Genomic DNA, 20525 nt, shown 5'->3' on the forward strand with positions numbered 1-20525 from the left:
CCTACAGGTGAATGTTTTTAGAAAGACCAATTAGGCTATCCTATTTAATTGTATTTACCTATTTACATGACTATTCAAAAATTTTATTAATTCTTATTTTTTCTGATTTGATAAACATTATTAATCTTACTGAATATTGACACGTTCTCACTGTTCTTTATCTCTTCAATGGAAAAGAGTTGTACAACTTCAATGATTATTGAAAAACCTGAATCAATCGATGGCCGTAACAAAATAAAGATGACATAGGAGCAAAAAGAGTAGAATGGAATAAAAAATTTATATAGTATGAAAAAAATATAGACGACATAGGAGCAAAAAGAGTAGAATGTTCTTCTTACGAAAACGCTGGAATTTTCCGATACCTCAGTGCTGTGCTTTTTCCTGCACACATTAGACTCTTACACGCTTACAAAAGTAAACGGCGTTTAGTCTGTATGAGTTTTTTGGTGTCTAGATAAAGCAGAACTAAAAGTAAAACTTTTTTCGCACATAACACACTTGAAATGCTTCTCTTTACTATGAGTTCTTTGGTGTTCAGATAGATTGTAAATACGATGGAATCTTTTCTTACATAGGTCACATTCAAAGGACTTTTCATCTGAATGCGTTTTCAAGTGTCCAGTTAAATTAAAACTTAGCTTAAATCTTTTTTTACATATTTTACACTCATAAGGTTTTTCCCCAGTATGGGTTACTTGGTGAGTAGATAACCCGGATCTAAACTTAAAACGCTTCCTGCATATATCACATTCGAAAGGTTTTTCTCCAGTATGAACTCTTTGATGATCATATAGGTGGACTTTTTGACGGAATGTTTTTTACATATGTCACATTCGAAAGGTTTTACACTAGCATGAGTTCCTTGATGACAAGATAAACTGGCGCTAGTGGCTAACGTTTTCTTACAAATATCACACTCAAAGGATTTTCCCCCTGTATGAGTTCTTTTGTGTCTAGAAAAACCGGAACTAGAAGCAAAACATTTTTCACACACATCACACATTAAAGGCTTTTCTCCAGTGTGATTTCTCTGGTGTTCAAATAAGTAAAAAGTTTGAGCAAATTCTTTTTTACATATGTCCCACTGAAATACTTTCTTCCTATTATGACTACTCATATGCGTATACAAATCATCACTTTTTTCGAAAGTTTTACTACACACTCTGCACTTATACAAATCTTCTCTTGGCCATATATTCAACAGAAAACTTGTCCCTTCCTGTTCAATGACATTCGGTTCAGCAAATATATGAGACTCACTTGGCAGTTCACGGTCACAATCCCAGTCTACTTCTTGCTTCAGATATCTACTCGTATGAGAAGGCATACTAGAGGTTGAATATGTTTGTTTAGAGGGATCATTGTCGTGCAACGATGCTAAAGGTACAACTGAAATAAATTTAAATAATTTAAATTACATTAGTAATAGCTATGTTTTTACAAAGTTATTTTATATTAGAAAACCAATATAGATTTTTCTCTTATTTTGCTTACAACGTAACTATTAGATCAGTTTTCGAGATATTTCCCTTGGTGACACATCAATCAAATAGAATTTGATATTTTAGGGGTATTAAAGTCAATTTGTTATTAGAATGACAGCTTTTACAAATTTACATGCATAAGGTTTTTCAAAAACTTAACAAAATATGGGAGAACAAATGCGTAATTTTTTTTCAGGCTATAAGAGCTAGAAAATTTGCCTTAGAAGTTGGTACTCAATTACAAACAATTTTGTTTTGCAGCAGTAATTAGCAACCTTTTTTGTTTAAAGAACCAAACAGCCTTTTTATGACTGTATACATTCAATGAAGAACCAGAGGAAGAGCATAAAATATGGCCAATGAAAATGAATGCGTTGTTCATTTTTTAAAAATAACTTTCAGTTGACAATGTCTAATCAGCAAATCAATAAAATATTTTACACGATCAAAATGATCTTAATGCTTTAATAACAACTAAAACATTAATCGTAAAAAATCACCGTTGTCAGGAATATATAAATCCAAGCTGGGGGAAATATATTTTCATTTCGATGCCCATGGTGCCCTAATCATACACTTCTCTGCCACGAAAATACCCAACATTGTACTTTCGCTATATACATTTAGAGTGGAAATAAGAAATTTACACCATTTTCTAGCAGGTTTTTGGAGCACGTCAGAAGGGATTCTGGATTGAATGATAAGAAAAAAATATTGTTCGAAGACTCACCTTCATTCTCACGAATATTTGATTCAAGCTCAGAAGGCCTGAGATTACGATTAAGCTGTTCAGATACGTCAGGAGAAACCCCCAAAGAAACATCTTCATGTTTGGGTGATAAAATAGGATATTTCCTTCCAAAAATATCCTCACTGAAATCTGGGAATGGTTCTTCAACTTCTAAAAAAATTGAAAATAAATCAACATTAAAGCCCTCACAAATGTAACCCTTCTGTCATTAAAAATTTTAAAGAACAAAAAGTAATCATTGGAGCTTCAAAAATGAGAAAAGAAAACTTAATTGAAAAAAAAAATTGAAAAAAAACATTTAGACATTAAATTAGATCTAATGTAATTGTAAATTAGACATGTAATTTTCTACACAATCAAACTATTTAATATCATGATCTCAAAGCAATATATATATATATATATATATATATATATATATATATATATATATATATATATATATATATATATATATATATATATATATATATATATATATATATATATATATATATATATATATATATATATATATATATATATATATATATATATATATATATATATATATATATATATATATATATATATATATATATATATATATATATATATATATATATATATATATATATATATATATATATATATATATATATATATATATATATATATATATATATATATATATATATATATATATATATATATATATATATATATATATATATATATATATATATATATATATATATATATATATATATATATATATATATATACATTTACTATAATTTCTAATTCCATAAATATCGATATGTTTCCAAGGTATACTTACCAAGCAGCCCCACACGTAACTCCGATGTAAATTGATTAATGGGTAATTCCTAGGTACTCGGGATAAGCTCATTCCATAGCTGATCCCCTCTACAAATAACTGAAAAAGCAGTCCTATTTGAAAATAGGCAAGCAGCCTCAATATCTCATCTGGTCCGAGTTTCGTGAGAATGAACATTCGACCTTTCATGAAAAAATTCCTGTAAAATAGTCTGGAAGGCACGACTTACAATATGTGTACATAAAAACCAGTTTATAAAAATTCCGCAATCCAACTGCAGGCATTATATTAATTATTCTGTACAATGACCTGACCAAATCCCTGTTCCTTATTCCACAAAATGATCAAATGGCATTATTCTGTCAACCCAACATGGAATTGACATGATCAATAACCTTAGGGGGTACATAGGATATCTAGGTAAATAGGAGTATTGTTAATGATGTTAAAAGTAAAGATAACCAGCTAGTAGTGTCTAGGGTTAACCTAAAGATACAACTTGGGAAGGGTAACTACTTACCAGGATACTTTGACGTTGGTAGACTCCAGTATGAGAATTTGAGAGGAACTTTACAGCAAAAGTTCAACATCAAATTAGAGACTGTCAAATTTGACAATGTAGGAGATGGATCAAACAATTTTAGGAAAATAGTAGGTGAACTCGCTGGATGATGTTTTGGTGGAAGTTTAGGAACACAGCTAGTAATATTCGCGAAAATACTTTATGTTTAATAGAACGGAGGGATTTGCACATGCAATTATTTGAATGACATATTATATGAAAATAAGAAAAAAATTAAGGAAAGTGAAAAAGCATTAAAATATTTGTTAATGAGGTCTGAAGTGGATGTCATATGATTTTTTTCAATATTACAAAAAAATATATTCCTCTTAGGCCGAAGAGTACTTAGTACTATTATAATGATAAACAAATATGATATAGAAAATCATAACACTCAACGTATCCCCTTCGGCTGCATAGTGCAGCCAAAGGGGGTATTATTACTCAAAATGTACAAAATCTTTATTTGTTCTATTGATTCCTTCAGGACCCTTCGGTGTTCCATAGGGCACCATGTGATAGAAAGTTTAAGCAAAAGAATAGGTTTGATAAAGAGTTTAATGTGTTTAGGCTAGTGTTGTATATGGTAAAATCGGTCACAGTAAAATTGGGTTTTTTTACGTGTTTTACCGTAATTTTACGGACCCTCGTGGAGTTTGTATTTTACCTATTTTACGCGTTTTACCCGTATTTACCGATATTTTACTGACATATTTTATGACGCCTTGCAGGGGAGTAATTTGCTACGGGGCAGGGGGCAATTGCTCCCTCCAAACCCCGGGGTATCCCCCCACCCCAAATGAAATTCATTTTTTTTTCAAAAAAAAAATCTTGTCAAATCAAAGATAAGCCTGCATAATCCAAGCATCCAGAGAATCAAGTCAGCTTTCTATAATATATATTTGCCTTTATGGTACTTTATGGCTCATTTTTTATTCTTCGCATTCATTTTCACTTGATTTGGGAAAATTGGCTGCAACTTCCCTCCCCCCTCCTCCTCTCAGGATTTTGATGAAATTATACCACTGATACCCTGTTGTTAACATCGCACAAAACTACCCAAAGGCATGGAGAAACAAGCTTGGATATGATACTGTTATTGCGATTTCTACTGGATACACAGCAGGACGAAAGAAAGTAATATATTTGTTAATTGCACTCATTAATTTCGTTGTTAAATGTTGATAGTTGAGTGATAAATTATTTGAGTAGCCCCTCTCTTGCAGCATATCACCTTATTTACATAAGCTTATTCTCTTTTAATGAACAGTTAATGTAAGCTCTGAGGTTTGAAATAAGTTACTGAAGATTATGAATATGATTTTTGAAAAAGGGGAAGTACAGTACCTATAGATTTTAGGAAAACCTTAACTAAGCAACTTTATAAGAAAAGTGATAAAAGTGAGTGTGGTAATTATCAAGGCATTAGTCTTGTCTTTGTAGGAAGCAAGTTACTTAGTATTATGATATTTTTTTAGACTGAGAAATGCCGTAGACAAAGTTTTAAGAGATGAACAGTGCGGTTTTAGAAAAGGTAAAGGATGTGCCGACCAAAATTTCCACTTTTAAGTTAATAATTGAGAAGTGCTTGAGCTGTCAAACACCTTTGGTCCTCAGTTTTATAGATTATAAGCAAGCGTTCAATTATGTTGATAGAAGAGTTTTAGTAAAGGTTTTACCCTTGTATGGTATACCAGACAAATACATTAAAGTGATTAGTCATATGTACGAGAATAACACTGCTGCGGTTAACGTAGGAAATGAGGTTAGCAGCTGGAATTGTATTAAAACAGGAGTTAAGCAGGGTTGTGTTCTATCCCCCTTTACATGGATTATTTTGATGGACTTTGTCTTAAGGAGCACAGGAAAGGCAATGTGAGACCAAAGAATCAAATGGGGAGGAAAGAGTTTCCCGGACTTAGATTCTGCTGATGATTTAAGCATTCTAGATGAAAGTGTGAGCAAAATGAATGGAAGTTCAGGGTGCTAGAATACGTTTGAAAATTAAAGTTAAGAAGACTAAGCCACTAAGGCTAGGAATAAGTGAAGATGAAAAGGTGACGTTGTGCAATAAAAAGATTGATCAGGTGGGCAGCTTCACTTACCTTGGTATTAGTATCAGTAAAGATGGTGGGAGCAGTGAAGATGTTAAAAGCATTATAGCCATAAGTCTGCAAACCAAAAGTATAAGTCTGCAAACCAAAAGTATAAGTCTTCAAACCAAGATTAGAATGTTAGAAGCTGCAGTGATGGCAGTGGTCAAATATGGCTCTGAAGCATGGGCGCTACGAAAAGCTGATGAAGATTTGCTAGATGTTTCCCAAAGAAATTGCTTAAGGATTGTTCTGGGTACCCGGCTGACTGACCGTATTTCAAACAATAGGCTGTACGAAAGATGTGGTTCAATACCGCTCTCTAGGCCTATATTGAAAGAAAGGTTGAGGTGGCTAGGGCACGTTGTGCGCATGAAGGATGACAGATTGCCGAAGATTGTTCTTTTCGGCCAACCGTCTAGGGGTCAGTGGAAAGCAGGTCGTCCTCGTCTGAGGTGGGAGGACGTAGTAAAGGAAGATTTAGAGAAAATGGGAACTTCGTGGGAGGGTGTAAAAAGGGAGGCTCTGAATAGATTGGGATGGAGGAGCGTGCGTAGCTGTATTGGCCTCAGGTGGGTTGGTCCTGCAATGAATTGTTAGTAGTAGTAGTATGCAATCACTAAAAGAGCTTCAGAAAGCAATATCATTTGACCTGTTGGTCTGCAGTTACCTAGTTTAAAACCTGGAACACACTTAGCTATTTTTGGCGCCGATTTGGTAAATCAGGGCCGATTTCCTTCTCTTCAGCATGAAATGTCCAATGCTGGAATATTACCTGAAATCAAATTATGTTTTCGGTTAAGGACTGTAGGACTTTCGGTTTTCGGTTAACCACACACGTAATTTTATATTAGGTAATATTCCAATATTCACAAGTTTTAATTACCTCTACTCTACACTTCAGCGTTCTGATAGGTCTAGAGCGTTTTTAGAGGTGTAGAGCATAGTATTACGACCGACACATTGGGCAGTTATAAAAAAAAAGAAAAAGAAAAAAGCAATGCACCTAACTATTGTCACTACAATAAACAATTGTTACTACAATTGTATATAGTGACAATGACAATGACATATATGACTATAGTATCAATGACAATAGTGACAACTATTGTCACTACAAAATATACGGTCGTTTATTTTTAAGCCCCCGCCCAGAAGGAAGCGGAAAAAATGGACAAACCTAGTGTGTCCTAGTGGACACACTGGGTTTTTTTTCTTTCTTTTTTTTTTACTGCTGATAAATGAGAATACTTGCAGAAGTTTTATCATAAAAAAATAAAATAAATTGGAAGTCATAATTTTTTTTCTAGTAAGAGAGAGGACGATTGTAAAAAAAAGAAAATGCCAGATAATATGATTTCACCAGAAATTAGATGTGCCAGGGGATTGGGCCCAAATAATCCCCTGCTTTTGACCCTTTTGATTTGCTTTTGCAAATCAAAGCCCATTCATTATAAATAAAACGAATGTTTATCCAATTTATATGCCCTAAACTAAATAGTATTTTAACAAGACATGGATTTATTTAGTTTAAAGAAATTTCTACCTCTTGGTTTTCAAATTAGAGGAGGAGTAATACCTTTCTAAGCCTAGAAAAATCAAAATATTTAAAATTTTCATTAAGAGCTCAAAAAATGATATAGACCAAAAAAAAGCTCAATTGGCCTTCTAGCTACAGAGCAACTCTGAAACAGCAATTTTGCCCAATATTTCCTACGGAGTACCTTATTTTACTAATTTTTCCTTATTTTACCAATTTTACTCAACGGGTTTTTATTTTATGTTAATTTTGCAAAAGTAGTTTAAGAAAGTTATTGCTTTTGTGATTGTTGATAATTCTAATCAAAATAAATAAAGAAAAAAAGAGAAGAACGAACAGTAAATATTTCTTCTCCTTACTTTTTAATTAAACAAGGAGAGACTAACCTGGTTTTCTCTCTGTTCTTTCCAAAATCTGATTCCCAATGAGCTTAAATAAAAGAAAAATTACACACAGAAATACGGACAAATATTTAGAGTTGTAATAGACTTGAATATAAAACACTTAACCACACTTAAAACACATTTTCTAGTAATGTCACTCCTGTTATTATTGATGTGAATTTAATTGTTATTATTAAAAAATAAACAAAATAAAAAACACAACCCCGAAACTACCAGGTTATAACACAAAGAACATAGGGGAAATGCATCACTAAAAAAGTTTTTTCGCCTCAGAAGCAGTTTCATCCATAATTTATAAAAAAAATTCATGAGATTTTTTACCACTGCAGTACGTTACTTTTGGGTTGGACCAGTTTGCTTCGATTGTAAGTGTTATTTGAGTTAGTGTATTTTTTTGTAAACCATATTGGAAGTTCTATTTTTATTTTATTATTTAAGCAATATAGTACAAATTAAAAAAAAAATAATGTTTAAAAGTTTTCTGTATAAAAATATGTTATTTTTAATGTCCTTGGTGCTTTAAGATTGTAATAGGGCTTGCAAATTACAAACAAGGACGGCTGAAACTAAGAAGGGGAAAATGGTAGTAGACAAAAAGGTGAAAATTAAACCTATTACACAACAGAAAAATCTACAATTAACTTTACTTAATGAAGCAAATAGACCAATTTTTTTTATTACTTGCGAGTGAAGTTGAATTTGAAAAGAACACTTTTTTCCTTTCTGTTGTTTTAAACAGCACAAACAAAATATCTGCCATTACTAGCTGTAGCATGTCAGGGAGTACCTCTTAACCTAAAACAGCCAGTTGGTGCCTCCAAAAAGCCCTATTCTCTGAATTTTATTTCGTTTTTGGGAAAATTATAATTTTTGGGACATTTATGCCAAACATCCATCGAAGAAAAATAAAGTAGGAAGCAACAGCAGATCCAAAATAAGACTCGATTTTCTTAATCCTATTATTTCAAGGTACAAGCTGAGATGCACAATTATCAAAATTGCGTTTGAATTTTCGAAGTTTCTGAAAATTAATAAAAGCCATTAATTTGAAGCCTTAACGAGTCGAGTTGAGACAAATTTAACAGACATAAGAAAAATGTGTATGTGTTTTTATTAGTTTGTTTTTAAATTTCCGCGGCTCTATTATACCCTCAGGAAAATGATTAAGTCGATTACCTTCAGTGGTTATTTTCTGTATTTTAATGTTTAAAAATTTTTGTACTATTTTTTAGAACATTATTACAAAAATGCTGCAAATTTGGGTACTGTTGCGCTAATTGGTACACAGCGCTATAGACTGTCGAAGGAATGCAGTGATGGAGACCCGTAAAGCGGGTACTTACTATCTAAATTGATCGAAGAGCGTGGTTCCTCATTGAATTTACAATATTTAAACTGTTTTTCTTTAGGGGTTTAGGGGGGGAAAGGTACCTAGGTTAGGCTAGGTTATGTTACGTATTTAATATATGCTATGTTTTACCCCCACTCCCCTAATGTGTAAATATATAGCCCAAATTTGTTTCTTAACTATTATATATTCATCCTATTTTTTTTTATTACCATTAACCAAGCTTGACTTCTTTCGTGTGTACCATTAAGTGCACCAGTACCCAATCGCACGAGAGGATGAAAAGTACCCAGCCGCATGTTAGCCTCTTCTTTTAACTTGGAGTCAAACTTATTATATGACGTCAATCCCATCAGACATTTGAATTTTTACACTGTGCGTAAAAATGCATGCTTTTGAGGCTCTTTATCCCCTTTCCTTGTGTGAAAAATGCTCAAAAAGGATCAAGTATACGCAAAATTCCAATTTACGTTAAGTAGAGTAAAAGAACATACATGGAACTTCAATCTAAACAAGTTGAAGAGCCCAGCCCACTTACAGAAAGGTTTGAAAAAGCCTGTTAGCTTTAAAAATAAAAAGTGCAAAATAAGAATAAAAAAACTAATAAGAAATTTAAATAAGAAAATTAATAAATATTATTATCAATACTAATATTGTAAATATTAATAAAAACAAGAATATTCAATTAGCCTATAAACTTTATGTATTAAGCTGAGAGAAAAATAAACAAACAATTTTCACTTGTACTACGACCTGTAACAGCAACACCTTGTATAGCAAACAAAAAGAAATACAAAATTCACAATATTAAGACTGGGAGTGTCAACCCGCTTAAAACTACTGCCCTGATTTGTTCCTTACTTACATTTCATAAGCGCAAACTATTTGATCAATAACCTAGAGCTAGATGTTTTATTTGTTGTAAAATCGACAACAAAAAGAGAAAAAACATTATCATTCAGAAAATACACTTAGCCATTTCTGAGAGAGTCTGATATGTCTTTTTGATAACTTGGATGCCCACAATGCTTTTTATTTAATTAATCATCCTCTTCAAAATGCCTATAAAGCTTCAACTTAATACCCTCGACTATTTCTGAGATGTTACATATATGTCCTTTTAACAATCTGGATGCATATAGTCTCTTTGATTTAGTTCAATATCTTCCTTACCATCCCTTGAAAAAAATTCAAATTACTGCACTTAGTTGGATAATAGTTACCTTTACCTCAATGCAAAAAGTGTAGTTTGATTTAGTTTACCCTCCCCGACATCATGCTCCAAACGTCCTAACGTAATACCCTTAGCTGTTTCTGGTATATTGCACAGGAACCCTTTGGACAATTTGTGTGCGTAATAATATCTTTTAATTTAGCTGTATATCCATCCCACTGAACTTTTCCTGAAAATTTCAACTTAAAGCTCTATTCTATTCCTGAGTGATTACATCCGCAACATTTTGACAGCCAAGATTCACTTAATCTTTTTTTTTTACTTAGCTCAATATATTTGGGCGCAGTAATAGTAGTAGCAATAACAATACCTTCAGTCGCATAGAGCATCACTCACAGTCATCAGTAGTTGCTGTCACAATCGAATTAGTAACAGTTGCAGCTGTAAGTAATGGCGGCCACAGTTAGAATTAGTCAAAGTCGTATTTAGTAGCAGATACCTAAATAGTGAAAATCAGAAGAAGCTGCAGCTGCAAGTAGTAAAAGTTACAATTAGTCATTGTTGCAAAGGAAAGTAGTAGCAGGTGCAGTCACAAGTATTTATAATCACAAGAAGTCGCAGTTGAAAGAAGTCACAGTCGCAAAGGAGTCGAAGTCGCAAGCAGTAGCAGCTGCAGTCACAAGCAGTTGCTAGTTACTTTTAATTTCAATTCCCAATCGAATGAGACCCTTCCAAAGTTTTTACAACTAGTTACAAATCTAATGGACTGGAAAAAACTGCCTAGAGCCCACTTTGCCTTTTACTAAGGCAGTGCTGCAATACCTAAGACAAGCATGTCAATCTGAAGTCAATCCCATTCAAGATTCTAACAGGGGGAAATCTCCAGCATTTTTATTGGAGGAGGGGGGATGGGGAGACAGGGGTCCATATCCAGATAGTCAAGGGGCATGGGTTATATAATAATCTTTTCTCCAAATTAGTGGGGGGACAACTGCCCCCATTGCCCTCCCCCGAAACGGAACCCCTGGATTTTAACATACGTGTTCAAGAATTAAAATTTAGCTTTTTTGAGGCAAGACAATAATACTTGGTCTTGCCTCATCCAGGAGAAAAATGATGAGAACTTCTCTTATAGGTAATTGTTTCAACCCACCACTATTTTTAGAGGGTTCAGGCTGTTTTTCAAAATACCTTTCAATTTATTCTCAAAACAATATTTTAGTGTTCAGACTGACTTAGATAATAATTACTATTCAAGAATCAGCTAGAAATGACAATTTTTCTCACTTTCCTCCCCAGTTTTTTTTAATGCGTTTTTTAATTTTTGATCACTATGGACCATGAGCCATTACTATGATAAAAGCAGGATTATACATAACACAAAACGGCCTTTGGCTTTTTTGGCAGGATATAGTAAATAACAAACCCCAGTTGCAACAGATGTCATTATAAGAGTTTTACTGTAACGTCACTTATGGTTGTAACCAGTGATTATGTCATTCATCTTCTTATATATGAAAAATATAGCTTTAGATGTAGCAAGGTTCTTTCTAATCAGACCTTAGACAGCCCTCTATGATGTTCTAGAGCCCCAGAAGTGGCGAAGAAGGAAAAGAAAAAATATACGAAAAAGCACACATCAGTGCTACCCATGCAAAAAAAAAAGGTTTTACTAGATGTCCAATCAAGGAGACTGTGGATTTTCAGCCACTGCAATTCCTAAGGTGTACTTTTGTTTTAATCTTACGGCATATTTACGGTTAGAATTTCCTTTCAATTTGCTTTCTAAATAACATTTTACTATTAAAGACTGATTTAGATAAAAATTCAAAATGGAAATTTTTCTAGCTTCCCAGTTTTTTTTAAAAAAGCGTTTATTAATTTTTGGTTGTGATGGGCTGTGGTTTGTTCCATACTAGGTTGTAGATAGGATGTAGCTATTTGATCAGAGGTGATTGTTGGTAGTGAAAAACTTCCTCAAAGTGATCAAGAACAAAGGCAAAGTGATCCTTATCATAGGCAGCGCAATCACGCTGCCTAAGTAAAGAACGATGTTGGCACAATGTATTATTTACTTCTTTATACCAGGGCACTTCGTATCGAAGGAGTTGTCGAAGAAAATTCGAAAAGGGCCCATTAGATTGGAAATTGGAGTGGCTTGTGCCCTTTTTCATGGTCGAAAGTGATTGGAAGGCAACTAACACCCTATCCACGCCCACCATTTCCCCAAACACATCCAATCGAAATTTTGAGATATCCATTTTGTTCAGCGTAGTTGATTTTCAGATAGAAATTATGTTTTTGAGGAGGACACTCCCCCACAGCCCTCAGGGCAAGGGTTGTAAGTTATGCCCTGGGGAAATTTAAGGTTTTTATAGAAAAGGTTGTCATAGGAACTTCAAAAAAGGCTCATTTAATTGGAAATTCAAGGGGCTAGTTCCCTTTTTATCGGTCGAAAGTGATTGGAGGGGAACTAGCACCACTCTCACGCCTACCTTTTCCCCAAACACATTCAATCAAAATTTTGACGTAGCCATTTTGTTCAGCGTGGTTGAAAGTTCTGGAAATTAGGTCTTTGAGGATGACAACCCCCTCCCCCACATCCCTCAGGGTAAGGGTTGCAAGATATGCCCTGGGGGCATATAACATTTTTATAGAAAGTGTTGTCGTAGAAGCTTCAAAAGGGGCTCATTTGATTGGAAATTGAAAAGGCTAGTGCCCTTTTTAATAGTCAAAAGTGATTGGAAGGCAACAGCTAACACCCTTCCATGCCCACCATTTATCCAAACACATTCAATCGAAATTTTGAGATGCCCATTTTGTTCAAAGTAGTTGAAAGTTCCAGATAATATGTCTTTGAGGATGACACTCCTCCCACAGCCCTCAGGGCACGGGTTGCAAGTTATGCCCTGGGGGCATATAAGATTTATATAGAAAGTATTGTCGTAGCAACTTCAAAAGGGGCTCACTTGATTGGAAATTGAAAGGGCTAGTGCCCTTTTTAAGTCAAAAGTGATTGGAAGGCAACAGCTAACACCCTTCCATGCCCACCATTTATCCAAACACATTCAATCAAAATTTTGAGATGCCCATTTTGTTCAAAGTAGTTGAAAATTCTGGATATTATATCTTTGAGGATGACACTCCTCCCACAGCCCTCAGGGCAAGGGTTGTAAGTTACGCCCTGGGATCATATAAGGTTTTAATTGAAAGCTTTGTCGCAGAAACTTGAAAAAGAGATCTTTGATTGCAAATTCAAAGGGCTAGTGCCCTTTTTAATAGTCAAAAGTAATTTAAGGGCAACTAACCCACCTCTCAAGGCCACTTTTTCGCCTAACACGTACAATCAAAATTTTTTATAGCCATTTTGTTCAACGTAGTTAAAGTTTTAGAAATTAGGTCTTTGAGGATGATAACCCCCTCAGAACCCTCGGGGCAAGGGTTGTAAGTTATGCCCTGGGGGCATATAGGGTTTGTATAGATAGTGATGTTGTAGAAAGTTCAAAAGTGCTCGTTCGATTGGACATTAGAAGGGCTTGTGCCCTTTTTAATAGTCGAAAAAGATTGGAGGATAACTAACACTCCTCACACCCACCATTTCCCCAAACACATCCAATCAAAATTTTGAGATCGCCATTTTGTTCAAACTAGTTAAAAAGTCCAGAAATTATGTTTTTGAGGATGACACTCCCCCACAGCCCACAGGGCAAGGGTTGTAAGTTATGCCCTGGAGGCATATAAGGTTTTTTTTATAGAAAGCGTTGTTGTAAAAACTTCAAAAAGGAATCATTCCATTGGAAATTGAATAGACTATTGGCCTTTTTAATAGTAGAAAGTGATTGGAGGGCAAGTAACCCCCCTATCACGCCCACCATTTCCCCAAACACATCCAATCATTTGAGACAGACATTTTTTTTAACGCAGTTGAAAGGTCCGGAAATTATGTTTTTGAGGATGACAACTCCTCTCACAGCCCTCAGGGAAAAGGTTGTAAGTTATGCCCTGGGGCATACAAGGTTTTTTATAGAAAGCGTGGTCGTAGAAACTTCAAAAAGGGCTCATCCAACTGGAAATTGATATGGCTAGTGCCCTTTTTAATGTTTGGAAGTGAATGGAGGGCAACTAACCCCCCTCTCACGCCCACCATTTCACCAAACACATCCAGTCAAAATTTTTAGATAGCAATTTTCTTCGACGTAGTTGAAAGTTCTGGAAATTAGGTTTTTGAGGATGAAATCCCCCCCAGCTCTCAGGGCAAGGGTTGCAAGTTATGCCCTGGGGGCATATAAGGTTTTTATTGAAAGTGTTGTCGTAGAAACTTCAAAGGGCTCATTAGATTGGAAATTGAAAAGGCTAGTACCTTTTTTAATGATTGATAGTGATTGGAGAGCAACTAACACCCCTCTCACACCCACCATTTCCCCAAACACATCCAATCAAAATTTTGAGACAGCCATTTTGTTTAACGTAGTTGAAAGATCTGGAAATTAGGTCTTTGAGGAAGACAACCCCCTCACAGCCCTCAGGGCAAGGGTTGTAAGTTATGCCCGGGGGCATATAAGGTGTTTATAGAAAGCGTTGTCGTAGAAACTCAAAAAGGGCTCATTCAATTGGAAATTAAAAGGGCTAGTGCCCTATTTAATAATCGTAAGTGATTGGAAGGCTTGACATTTTTATAGTAAAGATCGATGTGGGTACAATATTTTTTTTTTTTTTTTTCTTTTTTTTTTTCTTTTAGAAAAATGACGTAGGAACTTCGAAAAGGGCTCGTTCGATTGAAATTAGAAAGGGCTAATGCCCTTTTTAATAGTCGAGAGTGATTGGAGGACAACTAGTCCCCCTCCCATACCCACCCACCCAGTTGCCCATTATATTTTAAAACTAAATGTTGCCTTAAGATTAAATCAAAATGTACTGTGTTAATGCTAATTCCCAATAAGGCATGTCAGCAGTATCCGAAGAACGACTGAGGGTATTACGTTCAAAGCTACTTTTTTTGATAGCTTGGATACACTTATGCTATTTTGATTTGGTTAAATTTTAAGAGCAGAAGTAGCCCGAAAGTTTGAACATATTACCCTCAGTCGTTCTTGGGATACTTACCAATCACTTACCGAAAAAAAATACAAATGAATGTCCATGGTTTAATGCAGTTCTTTACTTTTCTTTGAAAAACTTATTTTGAGGAAAAAGTTTTTTTTAATTAATTAGAGCAAAGACAAGACAGATAATCTCTGTGAGAGGTAAAGATTATAAAACTTTTTTATAATTGTATAATAATGATTATTTTCACGTTTCATAATAGTCTATCATCCTACGTTAGAACTGAGACAGATACAAACTGCTGTAAGGGTAATTGATAATCTAGCAGTTCTGTGAGCCATTTGATGGGTATTGATTAAAAAATTCATTATGTCCAGAGGACTTACAAGCAAGCGGTCAAATGTAGTCAATTTTTCATATTATATAGTCTTTGCCAAATGGATAAACCCACTGGAATTGGCTACTGTAGCAACCATGATTATTTGCAGCTACAACTAAATACCTTTTCACTAAATAACTATTTTGTAAAAAGAAAAATGCCATTTTTTCTTTCTTGTTAAGCAAAATAAAATTATTTTTACAAAGAAGATAACAAATTACAAAGAAGATAAACAGTTAAAGTCATCCTTAACTATTCTTATTACTGATCTAAAAATAGAACAAGATCTGCCAATTAGCCAAATGGAGAAAGACCTGTTTCAAAATAAAAAGCAATGATCAATCATGTGCTTAGAAAAAAAAAGCTAAAAACCAGTGAAAGAAAACAAATGCTTACTTTTTCACTGCCATTGTCAAAATGTTCTCCATCAACTTCAAAGTGACCTGAACTATTGTCTCACCCTTTGTCAATACCTACAGCAAATTCATCTTTGATTAGCTGGAAAAAACAATCCAAATAAAAATGAATGTTATCAAAGGATAATATTTTGTTATTGTTGTTGATTTTTAATTAAAATCAACCTGGTGGTGTGATGAAAAACTTCAGAGAGATGGCTAATTGGAGTAAAGCACAAATAGTATCATTGAGAGGCAAAGTTGACATAGAATAGTAAAAAAAAATTCAGAATTGTATAAAAATAATTTCAGTTCACTTGTTGACAGATTTTCTATAATCCATCCTAGACAAAGTTTTATCTTCAATCCAAAGTAGATAGTTTACGGACTGATAGATGAATCTATCAAACATTATGAAAAAATTAATATTACTTTCTATAGACCTTACTTGATCCTGATCAGAAGGAAACAGACGTATTCTCATAGCTCAGTAGTTTTTATTACAACATATATAATATGAATATCTTTTTCAAATAGTTTACTGCAAATGAAGAGTTATTCAAGGGAAATTCTTGATATGACTGTCAATGCCAGAGTAAATTTACTGGGACATATCTCCCACAAAGAAATGAAAAGGCAATTTAGCCAAATCCTTATCTTAGCATGTTGAAGGGTACGAAATTAAAAAGGTTTTAAAAATACAAAAAAAGTTACACATGGCCAGGAGCCATGTAAACAAAAAGAGTTAAGGCTCTGTTCCTATTTTAAATAAACAAGAAAAAACAGTGACCTGAAAACATAGTTTCCTTAAAATTGTAACCTATGTGGTAGAGAGATCATCTGGTAGATTATTAACAGGACTGGAAAAAAGCCAAACCTTTTATCATCACCAGTGATTTAAAATGGGAAACAAACATATCTAGTCTAGTAAAAAAGGGTAATGCTGGGCTGCAAATGCTCAAAATTACATCAAAACATGGTGCCCCTCCAGATCACCTCCTCTCATATTTACATCTTTTATTCACTCCATTCTGGAATATGCAGCACCTGTATGGCATTTTGGACTGAGCAAAGAACCAGGATCACAAAGAGCTCTAATGATAGTATCAAAGCAGGCAAAAATGTCATATGAAGAGCTGCTGACAAAGTTTAAAATGCAAACTCTAAAAACAAGAAGAGAGAAACTCATGGATTTTGCAAGAAAATCTCTGATCCAACCAATTCACAAAATCCTTTTCCCCCCTCAATCCACAATAAAATGGCCCCCTCGCAGGGTCGCAGTGCCTGTTGAGAAACTTCAGCTGGTATAATGTGCCCATCAGTGGTTAGTAAAAAGTGTTATGCCTAGTTTTGTAAATATGTACAGCGATAACCAGGAGGATTAATTAGTGTTTTTTTTTTTGCTAAATATTCAATATTAAATTTTTAATGTGACTATGTTTGTATAATGTAACTAATGCTTTTTAATGAGACTATACCAAAGAAATTTGGCATTGCCATGAAGACTTTGGTGAAAATAAAAGTTTATCTATCTATCCACTTGTAGGGAAAAAAAAAATTAAACTTAAGCAATTTTGGCAAAGATCAGGGAGAATAATGGTAGCCTATGTGCACTTTGAACTAAACAAAACCAGAATCTGAGAAAAAAGAAATGTCAGATCAAAGAATAAAATCTTAATAGCAAAATCAGACCTTGCACTTAAGCTAATACTTTTTAACTGTTAAGTTAATAAATTTCTAGCCAAAGATATCATGTTACCTTTTGACTTCAACCTAGCCTAGTTGCTTCCTGAAATTGAGATAAAATGAAATATATAACCATCCTTTGGTCATATGACTTTGAATAGTGAACCACAATCATAAAACAAAACTTACCAGTGGGTTGCACGCAGCAATATCTGTTTGATAAACAGAGGAACTGGCTTCAGCAGGATAGTTTACCAGCTTATCATTTGAGGTATCTGCTACAGGAGTTTCTAGATTACTGCAAGAATCTCCGGCCAAGAGGTTGTCTTCAAAGGCTGTACCAACTCTGTTTCTCTTTACAGCAGGTTGAGTCATTTGAGTATTTTGAGCAAGACAGCTAGGTTTCTGTATCTGGTTAACTGTCTCATCAGGATAAGCAAGACCTTTAACTTTAAGCATTTCAGCCACTTTTATTAATGAACTACTTTGAGCTTGTGAAACAGTCACTTCACCTGTATACATAAATTTCACCAAAGCTAGCAGATCATGAAATTTCACATCCTTTAGGATAATAGCAGGATGGGGATGTGAAATCTCAACAAGCAGTGTTTCAAAGTAAGAACTACAAGATGAGAGAACAAGTCTGTGACATTTGATGCTTTGACTGTCACATGATAGGGTGACATCTGTGAAATGTTCACTGTTTAAAAGAGGTAACAAAGCTCCATTAAATACATCCAGGTGGTTGTTCCACTTTAAACAAAATAGTTTTTGCTCCATTTCAAAAATAGAGACTAAATTGTTGAATAGCACAAACTTGCTGAAATAGATTGAAATATACAAATAAATACTCAAAATCACCAGCATTATAGGCACTAAAGGAGAAAATTAAGAAAATACTCTACAATTAGAAATAGAGCAACTCAGTGCATGTAGGGTAAAGGTACCAATGATTTGACAGTTTTTGTAAAAAAAAGCAGTTTTCCTACTCCAGAAGTCCTAATTTAAAGACTTTTGGTTTGAAAAGGGTTTTAGTGTGTAGGAAAAACATTTAGGAATCTAACTGTTTGATGAGAAGTTTGAAGTTTTATCTGAAAAGGGTACAAAACTCTGATTCTCTGAAATTAGAGCATTTTCACCTACAAATTTGACACAACAAAAAGTTATCTGTTTTTGATGCAAGTCAGAACCCAATTCAACACATGTTGAAATACTTAGGGAATACCTGTGGGTGGAGCCTGGTGTATTTGACATGTGTCAAAATACTTGGTACCTTTGGGTGGAACATGGTGCATTTGACACATATATTCTTATTTCTTTGTTTTTCTTCAACCTCAGTTAAACAAATTTTAATATACAGTATTAAATAAAAATAGTATTTAGTATAACAAAATTGTTTGATTAGCATTTTGAAAGGGATAGGGTCTAGGAAAATAGGAGTGGATTTCAAGAAATTTAAGAAGTTTATTGCCATTATAATTGATTTAGTGGATTTTATATGCTTATTCTTAGCTTCATCCAAAACATAGGTTAGGATTTTTTTTTTTGGGGGGGGGGGGGGGGGCACTTTTAATATTTCTATGAAGTGGTTCTAGGCATTTACCCCTCCCCCCCCCCCAAAAAAAATAAGATTTTCCAAATTTGATAAAAAAAAAAATTGTTTCATTGATAAGTGCTAAGGAAAGGGAAAAAAGACTTCCATGTGAACCTCTGCAATTTATGGCAGTAGTGGACACCCATAAATTTAACAGCTATATTTTTTCAGTGCACCCTGGAATTTTGACACCAATTATTTCTCATTAGTTTTATATGTTTGGTGAAGTTTTGACAGAGTCACCTATATTTTGACAGGGCCTGTTGCTGTCTGTCAAACATTTTGACAAGGTTACTACAAGATATTTATAGAAGAAATAAATCAATTTGTAGAAGCCATTATCTACAGTTGAATTTGACTGAAGAAACATTTTTAGTGCACCTGGTATTCTACTACACTAAACAAGAATTTTTGACACTTGAAACCTATTTTTGACAATGTTATATTTGCTGCCATTTTAATTTAATTTTATCAAGAAAAAGATAGTGTGACTAGAATTCAGATAAAATCAGATGCATCTTTATGCATTGGTGCCAATCCCAACATTTTTTGGGTAAACATATTATTGACTTACAAATAAAGTCAATATACCACTCGATGCCTTTTTTTATGCTCTTTACAAATATAATAGTCACTTCTATTGGAAATTTAAATTTAAGCCATGTTTGAACTCTTGAAAATGACAAAAAATATATAATATATAGGGTGTAAAAAGGCTTAAAACATCTGTTTTAAACTTACTGTTTCATAATAAATCCTTTTTTTAATCCATAAGCACTGACTTTCAACAATTAACCTGGATAAATAAAAGTTGGAAAATTCTTCCTTCTTCTAATTCACAGCAGGCGGGCTATTCAGTTGGTACTATTTAGCCCTCTTCTTTTTGCTTCACTCTGTGGGTTACAGAGCTACTGTCTTGGTTGTCTCTTATTTATTAGATATTCTCAGATATCTTTCAGTAGATCTTTTGACTCAAGGAGTTCAAATATAAGATGATAGATATCAATTTCTGTGCTCTGTGTGCCGGTATAGCTCACTAGGCTCTTGGCTGATAGTGAGATTTTGTGGTGTTTGAAGTATTTTAACAGTTTACAAAGCAAGGTATGTTGTGCAGACGTCAGCATATTACATTCAAATAGGCAATGGTCAATTGTTTCATTATTCATGTTACAATGCCTGCAAAGAGGGGACAGGGGAATTGAACCACTTGAATTAGAAAGCTCATATGAGAATGCAAGGAAATTTAGTC

At 33.9% G+C, this 20525-nt stretch overlaps 1 protein-coding gene and 1 pseudogene across 2 annotated transcripts; both read right to left on the bottom strand.

Annotated features, from left to right (window-relative positions):
* Positions 1-401: 401 nt before the first annotated feature.
* LOC148945446 (uncharacterized) lies at positions 402-16727 on the bottom strand (annotated as a pseudogene). The gene is made up of 5 exons (XR_016142717.1): positions 16711-16727; positions 15998-16049; positions 7640-7682; positions 2218-2388; positions 402-1392 (listed from the first exon to the last, which is right to left on the bottom strand). The product of XR_016142717.1 is annotated as an uncharacterized LOC148945446 (transcript).
* A 14-nt stretch (positions 16728-16741) lies between these two features.
* LOC148945447 (protein tramtrack, beta isoform-like) lies at positions 16742-20145 on the bottom strand. Its single transcript, XM_089099046.1, has 3 exons — positions 20018-20145; positions 17872-18502; positions 16742-16786 (listed from the first exon to the last, which is right to left on the bottom strand). The coding sequence occupies exons 1-3, from the start codon at positions 20023-20025 to the stop codon at positions 16742-16744; spliced, it is 684 nt and encodes a 227-aa protein (XP_088955172.1). The 5' UTR covers positions 20026-20145.
* Positions 20146-20525: the final 380 nt, after the last annotated feature.

This window comes from Artemia sp. Qi Xiang Cuo, chromosome 13, assembly GCF_049724085.1.
Source record: "Artemia sp. Qi Xiang Cuo chromosome 13, ASM4972408v1, whole genome shotgun sequence".
In the NCBI taxonomy this organism is placed as follows: domain Eukaryota; kingdom Metazoa; phylum Arthropoda; class Branchiopoda; order Anostraca; family Artemiidae; genus Artemia; species Artemia sp. Qi Xiang Cuo.